At 60.0% G+C, this 18,383-nt stretch overlaps 1 protein-coding gene across 2 annotated transcripts; it reads left to right on the top strand.

Moving 5' to 3' along the window:
- The first annotated feature begins 9,623 nt into the window (after positions 1 to 9,623).
- Positions 9,624 to 18,373, top strand: ZYX (zyxin). 2 transcript variants are annotated; one of them, XM_056123882.1, is made up of 9 exons: positions 9,624 to 9,854; positions 10,270 to 10,475; positions 10,601 to 10,693; positions 10,832 to 11,341; positions 16,489 to 16,609; positions 16,709 to 16,878; positions 16,984 to 17,162; positions 17,685 to 17,805; positions 18,049 to 18,373. In XM_056123882.1, exons 1-9 carry the CDS (start codon positions 9,650 to 9,652, stop codon positions 18,154 to 18,156), a joined length of 1,713 nt encoding a protein of 570 aa, XP_055979857.1. In that variant the 5' UTR covers positions 9,624 to 9,649; the 3' UTR covers positions 18,157 to 18,373. The 2 variants fall into 2 exon arrangements, with proteins under 2 accessions (XP_055979857.1, XP_055979858.1); XM_056123883.1 differs by lacking the exon at positions 10,601 to 10,693 and having other exon boundaries at positions 18,049 to 18,371.
- Positions 18,374 to 18,383: the final 10 nt, after the last annotated feature.

Raw genomic sequence — 18,383 nt, 5'->3', positions numbered from 1 at the left:
CTTCTCCTCTTCCTCTTCCTCTTGCTGCTTCTCCTTCTCCACCCCTTCTTTCTCTTCCTCCACCTCCCCTTCCCCTCTTCTTCCTCCTCTTCCCCTCCTCTGCCTCTTCTTCTCTTCCTCCTCTTCTCCTCCTCTTCCTCCTTTTCCTTTTCCTCTTTCTCTTTCTCCTCCTTCTCTTCCTCCTCTCACTTCTCCTCCCCCTCCTTCTCTTCTTCTTTCTCCTCCTTCTTCTCATCCCCCTTCTCTTCCTCTTCCTCCTCCTCTCTCCCACCTTCTCTCACCTGATTCTTCTTCTTCTCTTCTTCTTTCTCCTCCTTCTCTTCTTTCTCCTCCTCCTCCTCCTCCTCCTCATCCCCAACCCCCTTCTTCTCCTCTTCTTCCTCCTCCTCTCTCCCACCTACCCTCTTCTGGTACTTCTCCTTCTATTTGGGGCCACACCCTCTGGTGCTCAGGGCTTACTCCTGGCTCTGCACTCAGGGATCATCCTAGTGGTGCTTGGAGGGACCCTATGAGATTCCCCGGATTGAACAGGCTCGGGGACTTGCCAGGCCAGCACCTGACCTGCTTGCTGTACTAAACTTAAGGTGTTTATCTGCTTCTGTGTTGGACCCATGTGCTAGAATTTGCATGGCCCTCTGGTGGCATTTTCAAAATTCCTAAATCTATTTGACCTCAGACTCCGTGGCAGTTCCCCATGGCATGCTGAAGTTCTCTCACGTGGGCTACCTCTTTGCTCTGGAAAGGCTCCTGATTGACCGCCTGTGCTAATGCGTGTCCTCCCCTCAGACACCGGCAGGCCTGTCCCCCTCCATGCTTACCTGTGTGGATGGTGCTCTCAGCCACTGCTCCATGCAGGTAAAGCTTTCTCCTCCCACTCTGCCTCGTTAACTCCTTGGACCTTCCTCCCTGACGCTCCTCATCTTGGCCTCACTCCGAACTACTGGCTCCATCACCTGTCATTCTCTTGAGGACCTACCTCCCATGGCAGGTCCCATTTGCTTGTGACTTGGTTAATGTTTCTCTTTCCAGGTGGACTCTGCTTGAGGTCTTGGAATCATGTCCTGTTTTGCTCCTCACTATACAGACCCCTGGGCTTCTCATCCAGTGCCCTGCACATAGTAGCAGCTCAATAAACATCTGTTAAATAAACCACTGACTGGCTCCAGATGTCACAGAGCGTCCCCGGGCATTCCCAGCCACACAGACTTTGATTGCACAGACTTTCCCTCAGCAGACGCAGCTGGGGTCCCTGCCTTGGCGGCAATCCCTGTCCGAGGTCTTCTGTGCTAGTCCACTGAGCAGACCATCACAACTTGGAGGGAACTGGGTAGGTTGCTCTGTGGCATTAATGCCCTCCGATCAGTCACCCCTCGTACCGCAGGAGTGTCTCCCAGTGTCTTAAACTTGCAAAGAAATGAAAGTAGAGGCCCTGGGCTCTGTGTGTAAGCTTTGGTGTCCGTTCGCCACATTGGTTGTGTCTCTGGGCGACAGCAGAGTAAACAGCGATAAACACGAGGCCAGAAGGGCAGCCCCAGGAAGCTTGAGCAAGCGTGGAAGGTTTGCTCCGGGTACCCACTTCCTGTGCCAGCTGTGCCCAGCGGTTTCTTCATCTCGGGGCCCATCTTATTACAAAGGGGCGAGGAGGCAGGCGGAACCAGTACCGACGTCTGTCTGTCATGGCCAACCTGGGGATATGTGTGGTCCCCTTGGCGACTTTGCTGGCTGTTTGCACAGACGGAGGCACCATCTCTTGGCGAGGCTTTCTTCCATGTGGGTTTCTCTGGGTCCAGGGAGGGAAGGAGACAGCAGATGCCCGTCCTGCCTGCCCCGTGCCAGGATCCTGCGTGCACTGTGATTGGGTATCCTGGGTCTCCTTCCTGCCTGCCCTTCCCAGCCCCCTCCGTTGCTGAGTCTCCGCCATCTGACCATCTGCCTCGCTCTGCACCCCCCACAACCACCACACAGTTCTGCCTGGCTGAGGCCCGCAGAGAGTCTGGGTGTCCATCTGGCTCTGGCCTTGGCCCGGATGGACCCCACCGCCTCTGCTCCCCAGGTCCTGCAACTCTCCCTTGCTTGCTTTTGCCCAAGTGGGATATTAAAAATGAGATTTTTCAGTGGCCATGAAGCGACCCATTCACAATGATCAGTGGAGGTACCGTTTGTTGGGTGGGTGAAAATGTGTCTTGTAGTGTTAACACTTGGCGTGGTGTACTAAAAAGAGCGACTTACGTGGTCCTTTCTCTCCATGGAGGCTTCCTTGAGGGTGAGAATTGAGTTCGTGGATCTTTCCAGAAGATGCATCGAAGCTAGTTAGCTGGCGCTGGGGGCTGGCCAAAGAGCACAGAGGACGGTGTTTGGGTATCAGCCAGCCTTGCTGCTCCTTGGAGAGGAGAGAAGGGGGTATCTCTGCTTGTTGCTTCCCTCCTGATCTTTAAGCACCCCCTGGTCCCCTTGGGGAGGAGCAGCAGAGAGGGGTGGGAGAGGGGTCCTGGGCACAGCAGGTAGCTGCTCTTTCCTCACGTGGACACAAAGATCCCTGGGTCTTCTGGATGTTTCTTCCCATCCTTCGTCCCTTGCCCCTCCAAGGTATCTGCTGACCCACCGCTGAGTATCTTTCATCCCGCCAGGCTCTAAAGGAAGAGTAGATATGGCAGGAAGTGGAAAAGCTGCAAAGAGCCTGAAAACTCCCCTGGGTGAGCAAAGAGAGCCGGCAGAGATATTACTCCATCTCCCTTTCCTTTCACAAAATTGCTTAAAATGGAAAACTAACCGCCAGGGTCGGGGAGACCGCTCAGAGGGCTGGAGAACAGGATTTATGTGCAAAGGGTCTGGATTTGATCTCCGGCTCTGCACGGTACCCCAGCACTCCAGAGAACCCCAAGCACAGAATTGGCCATAGTCTGCCCCTCCCCCCAGTACTGCTGGGTGTGGCCCCAGTCCAAAATAAATGAATGAATAAGCAAAAAAAGCACTGTAGCACTGTCCTACTGTTGTTCATCGATTTGCTCGAGCGGGTCCAGTAATGTCTCCATTGTGAGATTTGTTGTTACTGTATTTGGCATAGCGAATACATCACGGATAGCGTGCCAGGCTTTGCCATGCGGGCAAGATACTCTCAGTAGCTTGCTAGGCTCTCCAAGAGGGGCAGAGGAATCGAACCGGGGTTGGCCAGGTGGGCTGCATGCAAGGCAAACATCGTACCCGCTGGTCTATGGCTTCAGCCCATAAGCAAAAAAAGAATAAATAAACAAAAAAGAAGGATAAAGTGTTCATGGAGAAATGAGACAAAAAGTGAAAGTCCTTTGCCTCTTCTAGGGTCTATAACTTCACACCCATAAAAAATCGAACAATTCTGGGAGACATCTTCTGAGAATGTTCTAGTACGTGACAGTACATAAATGTGTACGTATGCTACCAGTTCTAGACATATCTGCTTCACGTGACTTGGTGTTTTTGTATATAACCTACATCTAAAAAATATGTGATGTAGACACATGCAGATGGAAAGACAGAACTTGATGGCCTGATGAGATAAGGAAAGTGGTGGTCTACCACCACAAAACATCCCCATCGAAGCCAAACAAAAAGGGGTCTGATGGTCTGAATGGACACTTCTCCAAAGAGGAGCTACAGATGGCCAACAGGCATAGGAAAGATGCTCATGGTCACTGATTATCAGGGAAATTCAAATTAAAACCACAAGGAGACACCGGAAATCTGCATGATGGCTTCCATCAAACAGAACATAGCCACTCCCTCCCGCGCTGGGCGGAGGGACAGAAACTCAGGGCCTCAACTTGAAACTTGGTGGTGCTTCCTCAGGAAGCTAAAACTAGCCACTGTCTGATGCCACAGTTCCACACCTGGGATGATCTGAAAATATGAACATGAAAACTCATTTACGCCCTGGTGTTTTTTGCAACCATTTACCATAGCTAAAAAGGGGAAACAACTCAAGTGCTAGATGACAGACGAATGGATCACGAGTATATGGTCCACTGATACCATGGAATACTATTTTGCTGTAGAAAAGGATGAAATTTCGCTATGAGCAGCCAAATGAAATGAGCACCAAGGAATAGTATGAAGTGAAAGAAGTTAGGAAAAAAAGAAAGTCAGAAGGGAGAAAAAAATATTGGATGATTTCACTCACATATGGAATATATATGTATATATATGTGTGTGTGTATATAATATATATATATATATTGCATTTTAATTGAGGAACAGGGTCTTGCCTAAATCTAGACACATACAGAAGATATGTATGTGTAGAATTGGTAGCGTACATACACATTTATGTACCTTCATGTGATAGAACATTTTCAGAAGATGTCTCCCAGAATTGTTCAACCTGATGGGTGTGAGGTTATAGAATCGAGAACTTTCCTCCATGAAGACTCTGGAATTGCTGCCTGGTTCTGCAAAAATTAAATGGATGCTGGGCCAGGGAGATGGTACCGGAGGAAGGGCACTTGTCTTGTTTCCTGCTAACTCTGGTCCAAATCTCAGGAACCACATAGGGTCCCTGAGCATCACCAGGAGTCAACACCAAGAACAGAGCCACAAACAGCCCCTGAACACCACTGGCTGTGGCCCTGAACCAATAAATAAATAAGTTCATAAATATATGAAACTGATCAGCAGGCTGATGAAAATGCTATTCGGGTCCCCCAAAGAGGAATTGAAAGAGCTATGCTTGGAATATCACGTTTCACTCAAATGAGAGAAAGAATCCGGAGTTCCGACCTCCGTCGACGATCAAGAATCAGGGACTCTGTCTCATTTGCCAAGGCATCAAAAATCAGATGGGCTGGTCACGTAATGAGATTTGGAGATGACCGCTGGACTAGAGCCGTTACCAACTGGATTCCATGGGATGTCAAAAGACCGCGTGGCCGCCCACCTACCAGATGGTCAGACTTCTTCATCAAGACCATGAATGATCGGTTTGAGGCTCTTCGTGTTCCTAGACCAAACAGGCGCCATTGGGCTACACTAGCACCAGACAGGGACAAATGGAAATGTTACTGGCGCCCGCTCGAGCAAATCAACCATTAACGGGAAGTCAAGTGATCAAGTGATCAGCAGGCAAATAAACAAACCAGAGGGCACTGACCATAGAACTAAGATTTTTTTTTTTTTTAGAGGGAAAGAAGGCAGGGAGGGAGACAACATGGGATGGGGGTATAAGAAAAGGGGGGAGAATTTTATTTGTCAAAATTAAGAGGTCGGAGTGATAGTTCAGTGGGTGGGCACTTGCCTTGCACATGGCTAACCTGGGTTCGAACCCCCCAGTTGCCAGGAGTGACCCCTGAGCACAGAGCCAGAAGTAAGCTCTGAACAGTGCCTGGTGCGGTCTCCAAATCAAGATGAATAAATGAACAAACACAATGAAAATGAGAAGGCCTGAGGGCTCAAAGCTGGGGCCATTGTACGCATGCTCAATCTCCTGCAAGGGCTGATGGACTCTGGAAGGAAAATGGGGCCAGAGGCATATTTTTGTATTTGCAGTGCAAAAAGGCACGTTTTCAGCTGGACAAGCAATCCAACATCTGGTTGGCCTGGGTTTTCTTTACCAAAAACATGGAAGATTTGGAGTTGGAGAGATAGAGAGGATAAGGCACTTATCTTGCCTTGCATGGGTGAATAAGCCCGGCTGGAGTTATCCCAGAACATAGCTAGGTGTGGCCCCTCAGAGCAAAATAAAAATATGGGCGATGAATGTCCATTTTTAACAGGTGGTTGATTATTTTTTCCAGGTTGTAACCTGGAAGTCTCAGAGGTTACATCTGGGCAGTGCTTGGGGGACCCTGAGTGGAAGCTAGATCTCTTGCTTATAAAACTTCCTCTAGCCTGTGAAAGCTAGCCCTCGGACCCACAGCTGACCGTGCGGCTAACCTGGGGGCTGGGTGTTTGAAGTGCCCTGTTGGGGCCCATCTGTGCTCATCTGTCTCCTTGCCTGTCCTTGCTGGCTGGTCCCTGCTACTATGGCTTAGTGAAGCATCACAAATAATTGGCCCTCTGTCCATCTGCAGTCTGCCTCCAGGAGGCATCTCAGGACAACGGCCGTCTTTTGGGTTCAGAACTCCCTTTCTGCCTCCTGCGTGTCTTTTCTCCTGTGGTTAGCCTTTTGATTGGAACACACCCTCTCGTTATCTGGTAGAGATAAAGCAAGTCCATGGTCTTGCCTAGACACTTTCATTTTTTAGGAGCAAAGCTTCCTGCCTATTTTCTTCCTTCTCTCTTCCTTTCCCCCCTGGCCTGCCTGGTTCCCGGCTGCTGGAAAGGATACTTGGCCTTGGTTTTCTTTACCAAAAATATGGGAGATTTGGGGTTGGAGAGATGGTAGAGAGGATAAGGCACTTGCCTTGCCTTGCACGGGTGCTGCAAACTCAGCAGGAGTTACCCTAGAACATAGCTAGGTGTGGCCCCCCAAAGTAAAATAAAAAATATGGCAGATGAATGTCCATTTTTAATAGGTGGTTGATTTTTTTTTCCCAGGGGGGTTGGTTACACCTGGCAGGGGGGATTGTCTGTGTACTTGTTCCATGCTTGCACGTGATACCTGCAGAGGTGGATTGGGATCGCTTCCTTAACATCCCCTCCCAAAGTACAAAAACAAAACCAACAACCCACAAAACCAGAATCTCCAGCACTGCTGCTGTTCCTGCATTGTCTGCATTTTCATCCCGTGGAGGCTGCAGGTCCACCTGAGACCTCCTGACCTGGCCATTCTATCCTTCTGGCATACCCGACTCGGTTCAGCATGCCTGGCTCTAAACTTGCAGCTGTTAAGATTCTGCAGCTTGCGTGCTTAGAAGCGCTGGCCCACGCGCGCTTCTCTTCTGGATTTATAAATAGGTTCAGCTGCCGAACAATTAAACATACTATATTTTGCCCGTGTACATGCCTGAGGGAGACCTTTAGAGGCCTGATGGCTTTTCCTCTTGTGCCTCTGAGAAACCGTTCCCTCCCAAGCCTTTTCAGTTCCCCGGGAGGGAAAGGAGGTCTCTTCTGAAGAAGTGGCAATGAGACTTTTGTTCCTGTGAAGCCCAAGACACACAACCTTCCACATGCACAGGAAATCTGGTATCATATTTCCAGCAGCTTCTCATGGGGACAGGCCCGGGACCAGCTCGTGCGTGTCAGAGAAGTTGTGCGTAGTGTGTTTTCCATCATATGTAGCCATACAGGCTGAGGGAAAACCCATGACAAAGACAAGCAGTGGATTCTGAGGAGAAAGGCGGCTAGTTTCAGCTTTAAACTATGGGATAAGGTGGAAAGGGGCCTGGGAGACCTGCCTGAGAAGGGGGGAACAGAAGGGAGGGGGAACTGGATTTAATGCATTGATACTCCCAATATGGGTGAAAATAGCACATTCAGATGGGATTCTTTTTTTCTGTAGGGGGCACACCTAGCAATGCTCTGGCTCTGTACTCACTCCTGGCCCGTGCTTGGAAAAACATATGGGAAGCGGGGGATTGTGGGAAGCTGGGCATTGAACCCTGGTTGACTGTGTGCAGGGCAAATGCCCTTCCCGCTGTATTATGGCTCCAGCCCTGGGACAGTGTCCTCCCCCTCCCCTCCTTGGAATGCACTAAGGTGCGCTGATGAAACTCATCACTTTCTGTCTCTGTCTCTGTCTGTCTCTGTCTGTCTGTCTCTCTCACACGGACCAAGGAGGGGAGAGAAGAGGTGGGCGCAGTCCCTTTGGGAACTCAGGCGGCGTCCAGGCTCCCTCTCTTCTCTCTGCTCTCCTGTGGCCACCTCCTCCATCAGGCTATCAGGGACCGGGCAGTGACATTCGAGTAGTCCAAGAACCACTCAGGTCACCTGGCTCTCTGCACTCAGGTCACCTGGCTCTGCCGGTCGCTCAAGCTTCCGGCCGATTTTCTCACGTGGATATGTATAGGGGTAAAAAGGATGGGGGTGGGTGGGGGGCAGGGGGAATGTGTAGCGGATTTGGGAGGGGCTGGAAACGCGCACTCAGGGAGCTAGTCGGGGCTGGCAGGTACCCTGGCCTGCAGGCCACAGGGCTCCATAGTTTGTAGGAAGTCGGGGTGGAAAAATTCCGGCGGCAATGTGGCAAGTTTCCAGCTTCAATCAAAAACAAAAACAAAAACCCCAGCCGGTCCCATCGCCAAGGCCGGGGCGGGGAGATGGGGGGCGAGGGGGTGCCTCCCCAGGGGTCCAAGGCCCAGGAACTCATTGCCACCAGCGGGGGGCTCCACCGAGCGTGGCCTGGCAGCGCCCCAGGCCCCAGGCTGCCCGCAGGCTCCCGGCGCGGCGGATACTCCCACCCCCAGGGGCGCGGGGGACCCTCGGGGGGACGGTGGCCGAGGCCCGGGCTGCCGACCCCGACGCCCCGACTTCCCGGTGCGTCACGCCAGTTCCTCGAAACCTCCCGGGCCCGGCCGCCCACTGGGGGCTGGGGGTGGGGGGAGTTGAAGTCGGGGTGTCGCGGGCCCTGCGCCTCCAGCCCAGGTTCGTGCTCACCGAGCACCCCCAACCCCCAACCCTCCGCCGCGCGCCCCCAGGGGAGAGCGACGCCCCCTGCGGCCCCGGCGTGGGGGAGCCGGGTCCCCGAGTGGGCCCGGTGAGTCAGGCGCGGGTGGGGGCTCAGGAAATGACATCAGCCGCCCGTGCGGGCGGGGGGTGGTCGGGCTGGGGGGCGGGGGGGCGGCGGCGCAGCCCCGGGCCCCGGCCCGCGCGGGGGCCCCTTCCTGGGGGCGTTGCCCGCGGCCGCCCGCCCCCTCGCGGGGCCGCTCCTTGTATGGTCCGGCCCGCGCTCTCCCCGCCCCGCCCCGCCCGGCTGCAGGCGGCGGCTCCGGCCCGGGCCGCGCAGTCCGAGCCCCGCGCCCCGCGCCCCGGCACGCCGCGGTGAGGCTGGGCGCAGCGGGAGGCCGCGGGGCCGGGGGGCGCGCGGGGTGCGGGGGGCCGTGGGGGGAGGCCGCGGGGCGCTGCGGGCCGGGGGCGCCCGCCGTGAGCTGAGCGCGGGCCGGGCGGGCCCCGGGGAGGGCGCGGGTCGGGGGGCGCGCGGGGTGCGGGGGACCGGGAGGCGCGCGGGGGACTGGGGGTCGCGCGGGGATCCGGAGGCGCGCGGGGGGCTGGGGGGGCGCGCGAAGTGTTGGGGGGGCGTGCAGGGAGCCGGGGGCGCGCGGGGGGCAGGGGTTGGGCGGGGGAGCCGGGGGCAAGCGAGGGACTCGGGGCGCGCGGGGGGCCGGGAGGCGCCCGGGAAGCCAGGGGCGCGCGGGGGGCCGGGGGGTCGCGCGAGGTGTTGGGGGGGAGCGCGGGGGGCCGGGGGTCGCGCGGGGGAGTCGGGGGCGCGTGGGTCGGGGGGCGCGGGGGACCGGGGCCGCGCGGTGGTCTGGGGGGCGCGCGGGGGTCCGGGGGCGCGCGTGAGGCCGGGGGCGCGCGGGGAGCCGGGAGCGCGCGGTGGTCTGGGGGGCGCGCGGGGAGTTGGGGGTCGCGCGGGGTCCTGGGGGGCCGAGGGGCGCTGCGGGCCGGGCAGGGCGGGTGCGCAGGGTGCGGGGGGCCGGGGGCGCCCGGGATGTTGGGGGCGCGCGGGGTGCCGGGGCCCGCGCCGGGTGCTGGGGGGCGCCCGCCTGACGACCCCCTCCCCGCCGCCCCGCAGCTCCCCCCGGCCATGGCGGCCCCCCGCCCGCCCCCCGCCATCTCCGTGTCGGTCTCGGCGCCGGCCTTCTACGCCCCGCAGAAGAAGTTCGGCCCGGTGGTGGCCCCCAAGCCCAAAGTCAACCCGTTCCGGCCCGGGGACGGCGAGGCGCCGGGGGCCGGGGCCCAGCGCGCACAGCTGGGCCGGGTGGGCGACATCCCCCCGCCGCCCCCCGAAGGTGAGCAGGCGGCGGCCGCGCGCGGGCAGGGGCGCGGGGGGAGGGGGTGGGCTGGGCGCCGCCGCCGCCCCGTCCCGAGCAGATGTTCTTACCTCATCGCGGGGCTCCTGGGCCGGGTCCAAGCGCGCCGCCGCGGGCGGGGGGTGGGGAGGCGGGAATGTGGGGCACCGACCTGCCCGTGCGGGCTCCGTTTTCCCCGGGGTAACGGGAGCCGCCGCGGCGTTCTCGGCCGAACCCGGCCTTGCCTGACTTCCCCAACCCCGACCCCCCTGCCCGGCTCTGGGACCCCTCCCCTTCTCGCCTAGATCTGTTGGGTTCTGGGTACGAGAGTTGTAGGAACGTGGATGGGGGTGGGGGCTGGTGGAAAGAGGGCCTTCCTCTGAGCGCCCCCCTTCCATCCACCCCCCCCCCCCAGATTTCCCCTTGCCCCCTCCGCCGCTCGTGGGGGACTACTCGGAGGGCGCCCTGGGAGGGGCTTTTCCGCCGCCCCCGCCCCCCATCGAGGAGCCATTCCCCCCTGCGCCACCAGATGAGGACATAGAGGACATCTTCCCCACCCCGCCGCCACCCCCCCCTGAAGATGAGGCCGGGCCCGAGGCCCCTCTGCCGCCCCCACCTCAGGTAAGGGGACCCGGGAGGACCAACCCAACCGAGCCGGGACACGCCCCCCCCCAACCCCCAAGGAGAGAGGAGGGTCCTGTCCCCTCCACTTGGCGGGCACCTGGCCATGACTCCTGACCCTCTAGTCCAGGGAGAAGGTGAGCAGTATTGATTTGGAGATCGACTCCCTGTCCTCGCTCTTGGATGATATGACCAGGAATGACCCCTTCAAGGCCCGGGTAAGGGACAGGGGGGAACGAGACACCAGCGTAGGACAAGCACCGTGGGGCTGGATGGAGCTGTCTCCCTGGACCACCTTCCTGCCGTCCTGACCCTTGTCCTCTCCTCTCCGCTCCCCACCCCATGACCTTTTGCAGGTGTCGTCGGGATATGTCCCCCCGCCAGTGGCCACGCCGCTCGTTTCCAAGCCCAAACCCGCAACTGGGGGGACAGCCCCCCTGCCTCCTTGGAAGACCCCGCCGAGCTCTCAGCCTCCGCCTCCGAGCCCGCCTCAGTTTCCCCGGCAGCCCCCTGCCCAGCCCCAGGCCAAGCCTCCAGTCCAGCTCCCTGTCCAGCCCCAACCTCCGGCCCAGCCGGTGGCTAATACTCCACCCCGGGCCCCCTCCGGCCCTTCTCCAGCCCCTAAGTTCTCCCCAGTGACTCCCAAGTTCACTCCCGTGGCCTCCAAGTTCAGCCCTGGAGCCCCAGGCGGACCCGGGCCCCAGCCCAGCCCGAAGTTGGGGTCTCCTGAAGCCCCCGCTGGCACCGGCTCCCCTCAGCCCCCCAGTTTCATGTACGCTCAGCAGCGGGAGAAGCCCCGCGTGCAGGAGAAGCAGCAGCCCGTGCCGTCCCCGGCACCACCAGCACCCACCCCAAACTCCAACCAGGTGAGGACAGGCGGGTGGGAGCACTTCCGGGTCTGGCTGGGGAGAACCAGTGACATAACGGTCAGAAAAGGCCTCTCTGGCCTCCAGGCTCGGGCTTGGAATGAGGAGCAGGAGGATTTGAGGGACCTTCCCCTTTCTTCCTGCGCCAGAAAAAAGAAAAAAAGGAGAGATGAGGTCATCTCTTAGTCCTCCTGGCTGGCTACCTACCCCTGCTTCCCGGATTCTTGAGTTAATCTTCCCCTCCCACCCACTGGAGGGCCCAGCTGCAGATAAGCATCCCAGGCCCCGGGAGCCCTGGAGCAAACCCAGCTCTTGGAATGCCAGCCCGGGAGCTAGACTTTCTGGGGAGGGAGCTAGGAGCCTCTGGAGCCAGCTGGGCCCCCGGATGGAATTGCAGATGGAATTGCGTGTTCCTGCTCCTGGGAGCTCGAGCAGTGCCTGAATGAGCAATGCCTGAACACAGTGCCTCAAGTCCCCCCCCCCCCCCCCCACGCCCTCCGGTTTCCAAGGAATGCCCCTCCCCACCTCTAGACAAAAGCTGTAGGATGAAGTCAGCTCTGGCCTGGAGAGTGCTAGGCTCTGTTGGGGCCTCTGGGCCCCGGACTGTGCTGCAAAGTTAGCTCTCCTCCAGTTCGCGGGGAACTGTGTCAGGGAGCCGTTGAGTTCCCTTTGCCTTTGGGGCAGGCGCGGCCCTTAACGGTCCTGTCACGGAGACAGACGCTGGTGTCTGTGTGGTTTGGTGAATTATGTGTCGCAGAAACTCAGACAGGGGATCCACAAGGGGATTTTTTTTTTCTCCAGTGTGGCCTGAAGGCTGGGGTGAGGGTGTGAGGGAGTTAGCTCAGTGGTCGGATCCTGGCACTGTGGGGTAGCGGGAGCCCTAGGACAGTCAACAGGGCGCTTGCTTTGCATGTGGCTGACCCGGGTTCCGTCCCCAGCATTGCTTTGCATGCGGCTGACCCGGGTTCGATCTTCATCTTCATCTCGTTCCCGGTGCCTGGCCTAGAGTGATCTCTGAGCACCGCCAGGTGTGGCCCTCGAACCCAAGCCCAAACAATCACTTCCCCGGGACCGCTTGCTAACTCCCAGCAGCACCGGGTGTGTCCCTGCGGTGACGACGCTGCTGGTGGTCCCTGGCAGCACTGGGACCGAGAATGCGCTGTTGCTTCGGTCCTAGCATGGAACTGACTGTCCCCGTTGGCTGAGCACCATTTGGGAGTGGCCCGCGATCCCCCGCTCAACCCCCACACCCCCAAAGGGAACAGAAGATTGCTGACAGAGCAGGGAAGGGCCAGGGGATGGGAAACTATTGTTGGGGTTTTTTTTTTTTTGGTTGTGGTTGTTCTTTGTGTTTGTTTTGTGATATTTTTTTGGGTCACACCCGGTGGTTCTCAGGGCTGACTCCTGGCTCTGCGCTCGCTCATTTGGGGGACCCGGTGGGGTGCTGGGGGTTGAAACTGGGCCTGTCGGGTGCAAGGTCAACGCCATCCCCACCCGGGCCGTCTCTCCAGCCTGGAGTAACTCAAACTCAAGGCGCTGAGGGGTTGGAGGCCTTGGAGATAGAGATTTCGTGGGCAAGAGAGCACTGTGGAGAGAGCAAGAGGGATCCGAGGAGAGAGAGGGCTGAGGGCCCGCGAGGGGCCCAGTAACAGTGTGCTCTGGGGAGAGTTTTCCCAGTTGCGGTGTGGAGACGGCAGTGAAGCATGTGGAATCACGCCTCAGTGCCCGCACAGCCCTGGGAAGGAAAAACGAGGACCAGAGCCGAGGGGTGAGGAGGAGGAAGAGGAGGAGGCCAGTGTGGAGGCCAAATGGAGAAGTCCAGAAGGGGAAATGACCGGGATGGGAAGAAGAGGGTTCAGCGCCTCGAGCAGCGACTCCAGGAGGCCTGGTCCATCCAGATGGATGCAGGGCCTCTGTCCTGAGGTGCGCAGAAGGAACGGGATGATGAGGAAACAGAGGCAGCATGGGAAAATGAGGGACGCAGGAGGAGGAGAGGAGGCCGTGGTGGTCCCTGGGCAGATGGAGAGCACAGATGGAGGCCAGGCCAATTTGCCCAGGTGGAAGTGAGCAGTGGTTCTGAGGGCCTGTGGCTGGCTGAGAGGCGGTGGGGAGAGAGGGTGGGGTTGGTTGTGGCTTCTGGAGGGTCGGCAGAGGCAGGTGGGGTGTGGCTGTAGGAGGGTATAGCGTGGGCGACTGTGGTGAGTGCTCGTGGCTGTGGCTGTGCTGAGGGTGTACAGTGGGGGGTGTCTTGAGGGACTTAGTGGGTGTATATGGGTGTGGTTGTGGTAGGGTGTATGGTTAGGGGTGTGTCTGAGGGGTCTGGTGGGTGTGCAGGGCTGTGGTAAGGGTGTATAGTGGGAGGGTGTGTGTGTGAGGGGTCTGCGGTGTGTGTGAGGGGTCTGTGGCGGTATGTGAGGGTGTATAGTGGGTGTCTATGTAAGGGGTCTGGTGGGTGTGTGAGGGGTCTGTGGTGTGTGTGGCTGTGGCTGTGCTGAGGGGGTATAGTGGGTATGTTTGCGTGTGGGGTCTGGTGGGTGTGTATGGGTGAGGCTTTGGTAAGGGTATAAACCCTACCACACTTGGGGGGGTGTGAGGGGTCTGGTGGGTGTGCATGGCTGTGGTGAGGGTGTATCGTGGGAGAGTGTGTGGCTGTGGCTATATGTGACAGTGTATAGTAGGAGTGTCTATGTAAGGGGTCAGGTGGGTGTGCAGGGCTGTGGCTGTGGTGATGGTGTATCGTGGGTGTGTGTGTAAGGGTCTGTAGTGTGTGTGTGTGTCTGTGGATGCGAGGGTGTATAGTGGGGTGTGTCTGTGTGAGGGGTCTGTGGTGAGGGTGTACATTGGGGTGTGTGTCTGAGGGTCTGTGGTGGGTGTGTATGTCTGAAGCTGTGGTGAAGGTTTACAGTGGGGGGGGTGTGTCTGAGGGTCTGCGTGGGTGTGTATGGGTGTGACTGCTGAGGGTGTATAGTGGGTGTGTCTGCGTGAGGGGTCTGGTGGGTGTGTATGGCTATGACTGGTAGGGTGTATGGTTACGGGTGTGTCTGAGGGGTCTGGTGGGTATGCAGGGCTGTGGTGAGGGTGTATAGTGGGAGGGTGTGTGTGTGTGAGGGGTCTGCGGTGTGTGTGTGTGTGGCTGTGGCAGTATGTGAGGGTGTATAGTGGGTGTCTATGTAAGGGGTCTGGTGGGTGTGCAGGGCTGTGGTGAGGGTGTGTGTGAGGGGTCTGTGGTGTGTGTGGCTGTGGCTGTGCTGAGGGGGTATAGTGGGGTGTGTCTGTGAGGGGTGTGGTGGGTGTGTATGGGTATGGCTGTGGTAGGGTGCACACCCTTCCACACTGGGGGGGTGTGAGGGGGTCTGGTGGGTGTGCATGGCTGTGGTGAGGGTGTATCGTGGGAGGGTGTGTGTGGCTGTGGCTGTATGTGACGGTGTATAGTAGGGGTGTCTATGTAAGGGGTTTGGTGGGTGTGCAGGGCTGTGGTTGTGGTGACAGTGTATCGTGGGGGGTGTGTGAGGGTCTGTGGTGTGTGTGTGTCTGTGGATGTGAGGGTGTATAGTGGGGTGTGTCTGTGTGAGGGGTCTGTGGTGAGGGTGTACATTGGGGTGTGTGTCTGAAGGTCTGTGGTGGGTGTGTATGTCTGAAGCTGTGGTGAAGGTTTACAGTGGGGTGTGTGTGTGTGTGTGAGGGTCTGGTGGGTGTGTATGGCTGTGGTGAGGGTGTATCGTGGGAGGGTGTGTGTGAGGGGTCTGTGGTGGGTGGGTGTGGCTGTGGCTGTGTATGTGAGGGTGTATAGTGGGGAGTATCCGTGTGAGGGGTCTGTGGCCGGTGTGCAGGGCTGTGGCCGTGGTGAGGGTGTACAGAGGGGTGTGTGTAAGGGGTCTGTGGCGAGTGTGCAGGGCTGTGCTGAGGGTGTCTGTGGTGTGTATGAGGGAATGGGGGGGGGAGTATTTCAGTCAGGAGACAGCAGCTCCGCTGTCTGCAGTGGAGGTTGGAGGATGTCTGAGAGGCAGCGAACGAGGTGACACCCTTCCCCGCGCCCCGGGAGTTTCCCAGAGAGATCAGTGCTGCCACAGAGTTGTCTGGGAGAGGAGCAGCGAGAATTCCTGGCGTGGGCCGGCTGCCACCTCCTCATGCTGTAGGTGAGCGTGAGGGGTTTCTCAGGTGCGGGGCAGGTTTGGGGCAGCTGCTGGCAGAGGCTGGGCCCTGGGGCAGTGCAGTGCAGTGGTCTGCTCCAAGGCAGGAACAGGAAGTGGGTGGTGGCACCGCCCGAGGCTGTGATGGGGCCAGATAAGGCCTCGATGGAGACTTGGGAGAGGCTGGCAGGAGTTGAGGGCACTGGGGCCCCGGAGAGAGGTGGCCAGGAAGCTCCCGTCTGGGGTGGGGTTTGCTGGATGCTGATGGCCACGGGTGGGGAGGGCAGGCCAAGACCTGAGTGTGCGCTGGCCCTGGGCAATGTTGGGACTGACTCCCGGAAGAGGCCGCATTCGGGGTTCCCAGGCAGAGGCCAGAGGGAACACAGATCATGGGGGACCTTGTAGGCCACCCTGTCTGGAGGGCAGCAGACGGCAGGAGCCTGTGGGGATCCGGGCCGGCCAGTGTCCTGGGAGAATCGACCCGAGGACAGACACCTGTCTGTGTCCATTCCAGAAGCCTGTTCCCAGCCGGCCTCACCCTGGGGGGCCCCCTCTAGGATGGGGGTGGGCAGCCCTGGGGTGCCGGGGGCTTTAACGTGATTCCGCCTGTGTTGTGTCCTCATGCTCACAGGGTCCCTCGGCGACAGGTGGGCCAGGGTAGGTGCGTGGAGGGAGGGGGTGGGGGGGGGTTATCCAGCCGCGGGGGGGGGGGGGGGGGTGGGCCGTGTCCCGAGCATGCTCTGTGGACTTGATGCTTCCGTGACCCGCGCTGCGGTGTGCGTGGCCTCTGCTCCCCCGTGCTGGCCTGTCCGTGCCCAGGGCTTGTGGGGAGGCCAATGGGGAAGGGCACCCCCTTCCCTGTGTTTCCGTGATGTGTGTGTGGGGGTGGGGAGGGGTTGGGTATGAGCCATCGGTAAGTGGGTCTGGGATGAGTCCGTCCCTTCTAGGCGGCGGCGGGTTCGGGAAAGGGGTTGGTGGCCTGTGGCCAAGGAGAGTGACCGGCTGCTCGGGTTCCAGGCGCGCGCCCCAGGGGCCCCGGGCCCCCTGACGCTAAAGGAGGTGGAGGAGCTGGAGCAGCTGACGCAACAGCTGATGCAGGACATGGAGCAGCCGCAGAGGCCCAGCGTGGCCTCCCACGGTGAGCTGGCGCCCCTCCTCTCCCCGGAGCACCCCCCCACAGCCCTTGCGTCCCCCCACCCCCACCGCTGATGGCCATCCCCTCTTGTGACCCGCGCAGAGCTGTGCGGCCACTGCCAGCAGCCCTTGGCCCGCGCGCAGCCCGCCGTGCGCGCGTTGTCGCAGCTCTTCCACATCGCCTGCTTCACGTGCCACCAGTGCGGGCTGCAGCTGCAGGGACAGCAGTTCTACAGCCTGGAGGGCGCGCCCTACTGCGAGAGCTGCTACACGGTGAGGCCCTGGGGGAGGGCGGGAGGGAGGGCCGGCTGGGGATCGCAGCGGCTCCCCACCAACCTGCCTCCCCCCCACCCAACGACCACCTCCGCCCCCCCGCAGGACACCCTGGAGAAGTGTAACACGTGCGGGCAGCCCATCACGGAGCGCATGCTGCGCGCCACGGGCAAGGCCTACCACCCGCATTGCTTCACCTGCGTGGTCTGCGCGTGCCCGCTGGAGGGCACCTCCTTCATCGTGGACCAGGCCAACCGGCCGCACTGCGTCCCCGACTACCACAAGTGAGGACCCCCCATCCCCCACCATTCCCCACCCAATCCACAAGTGAGGACCCCCCATCCCCCACCATTCCCCACCCAATCCCCCCGCCCATGCGCGCTCCGGGGCTGTTCCGCCCCCACACCTCACGCCAGGACCCTGCGCTCCTGGGCTCCGTGTGGGCGGGGCCCGTGCCCAGGGTTGTGCACAGCGGCAGCGACCTCCCGGTGCCCTGGACCAGGGGAGCCGCGGGGATGCCGTGGGTTGGCGCCATTTTCCCACTCACACACACCCTTGGCCTCTCGCTCTCGGGGTTCCCATCCAACCAACCTCGGTTGGGCAAAGTCATGAGTAGTGGCGCGGGCGGGTTCGGGATAAGAGTCCAGTTGGGGGTGGGCATCTGTGGGTAGCGCAGGGACAGAGCCCGTTGGTTGAGGTCCCCCTGCGGGCAGGGCAGGGGGGACACACATTCCCCTTGGATCGGGCCCTCTCCAGCTCCATCACCTGCAGAGGTAGGTGCATAACCCCCCCCTCCCGCCCCGCAGGCAGTACGCGCCGCGGTGCTCCGTGTGTGCTGAGCCCATCATGCCCGAGCCGGGCCGCGAAGAGACGGTGCGCGTGGTGGCACTGGACAAGAACTTCCACATGAAATGCTACAAGTGTGAGGTGGGTGCCCTACGCATGGCCCTGGGTGGGGGGCGCTGGGAGATGGGGAGCGGGCGCCCTGGGGAGACCCACATCTTCCACTGGGGGCGCGCGTGCAGGGCGCAATCTGGCCTCCTGGTGCAGGGAACAGGCGTGGGGAGTGCGCGGGGACACCCCGCGGTCACTTAGAGAAGGGGGAGTTTGCGGGGTGCCCCGGGCCTTCCCATCAGCAGACACCCCCCCCCATCTCCTCGGTTCCTCCAGGACTGTGCGAAGCCGCTGTCCATCGAGGCCGACGACAACGGCTGCTTTCCCCTGGACGGCCACGTGCTGTGCCGCAAGTGCCACGGTGTCCGCGCCTCGCAGGGCTGAGTGGGGACGTGCCGCCCTCCGCCCCACCCCCGCCCCCTCCTGGGGTGGGGGGCTGCTGCTTCCACTGCTGCACGCCCCCCGCCCCCTTCAGCCCGCGTGCGCTGTGCTTGCAGGGGTCCCCGGAGAGCCCCCCTGTGCTGTGTGGCTCTGGGGACGACGGGCGCGTCCCGGACACGACAGCCTCACCTCCCCGCCCACTGCCGCCAGGTGTGGCTGTAGCTGCGAAT

The sequence above is a fragment of the Sorex fumeus genome, unplaced genomic scaffold (genome assembly GCF_029834395.1).
Source record: "Sorex fumeus unplaced genomic scaffold, SorFum_2.1 ptg000048l, whole genome shotgun sequence".
In the NCBI taxonomy this organism is placed as follows: domain Eukaryota; kingdom Metazoa; phylum Chordata; class Mammalia; order Eulipotyphla; family Soricidae; genus Sorex; species Sorex fumeus.
The sequence above is the reverse complement of the archived record's forward strand: the minus strand, read 5'-3'. Positions and strand labels throughout refer to the sequence as shown.

Coding starts and splice junctions, on each gene's coding strand:
- ZYX (XM_056123882.1), top strand. CDS start 9,650: ATGGCGGCCCCCCGCCCGCCCCCCGCCATCTCCGTGTCGGTCTCGGCG. Junction 10,694..10,831: donor ATGACCCCTTCAAGGCCCGG/GTAAGGGACAGG, acceptor GACCTTTTGCAG/GTGTCGTCGGGATATGTCCC. Junction 16,610..16,708: donor GCCCAGCGTGGCCTCCCACG/GTGAGCTGGCGC, acceptor TGACCCGCGCAG/AGCTGTGCGGCCACTGCCAG.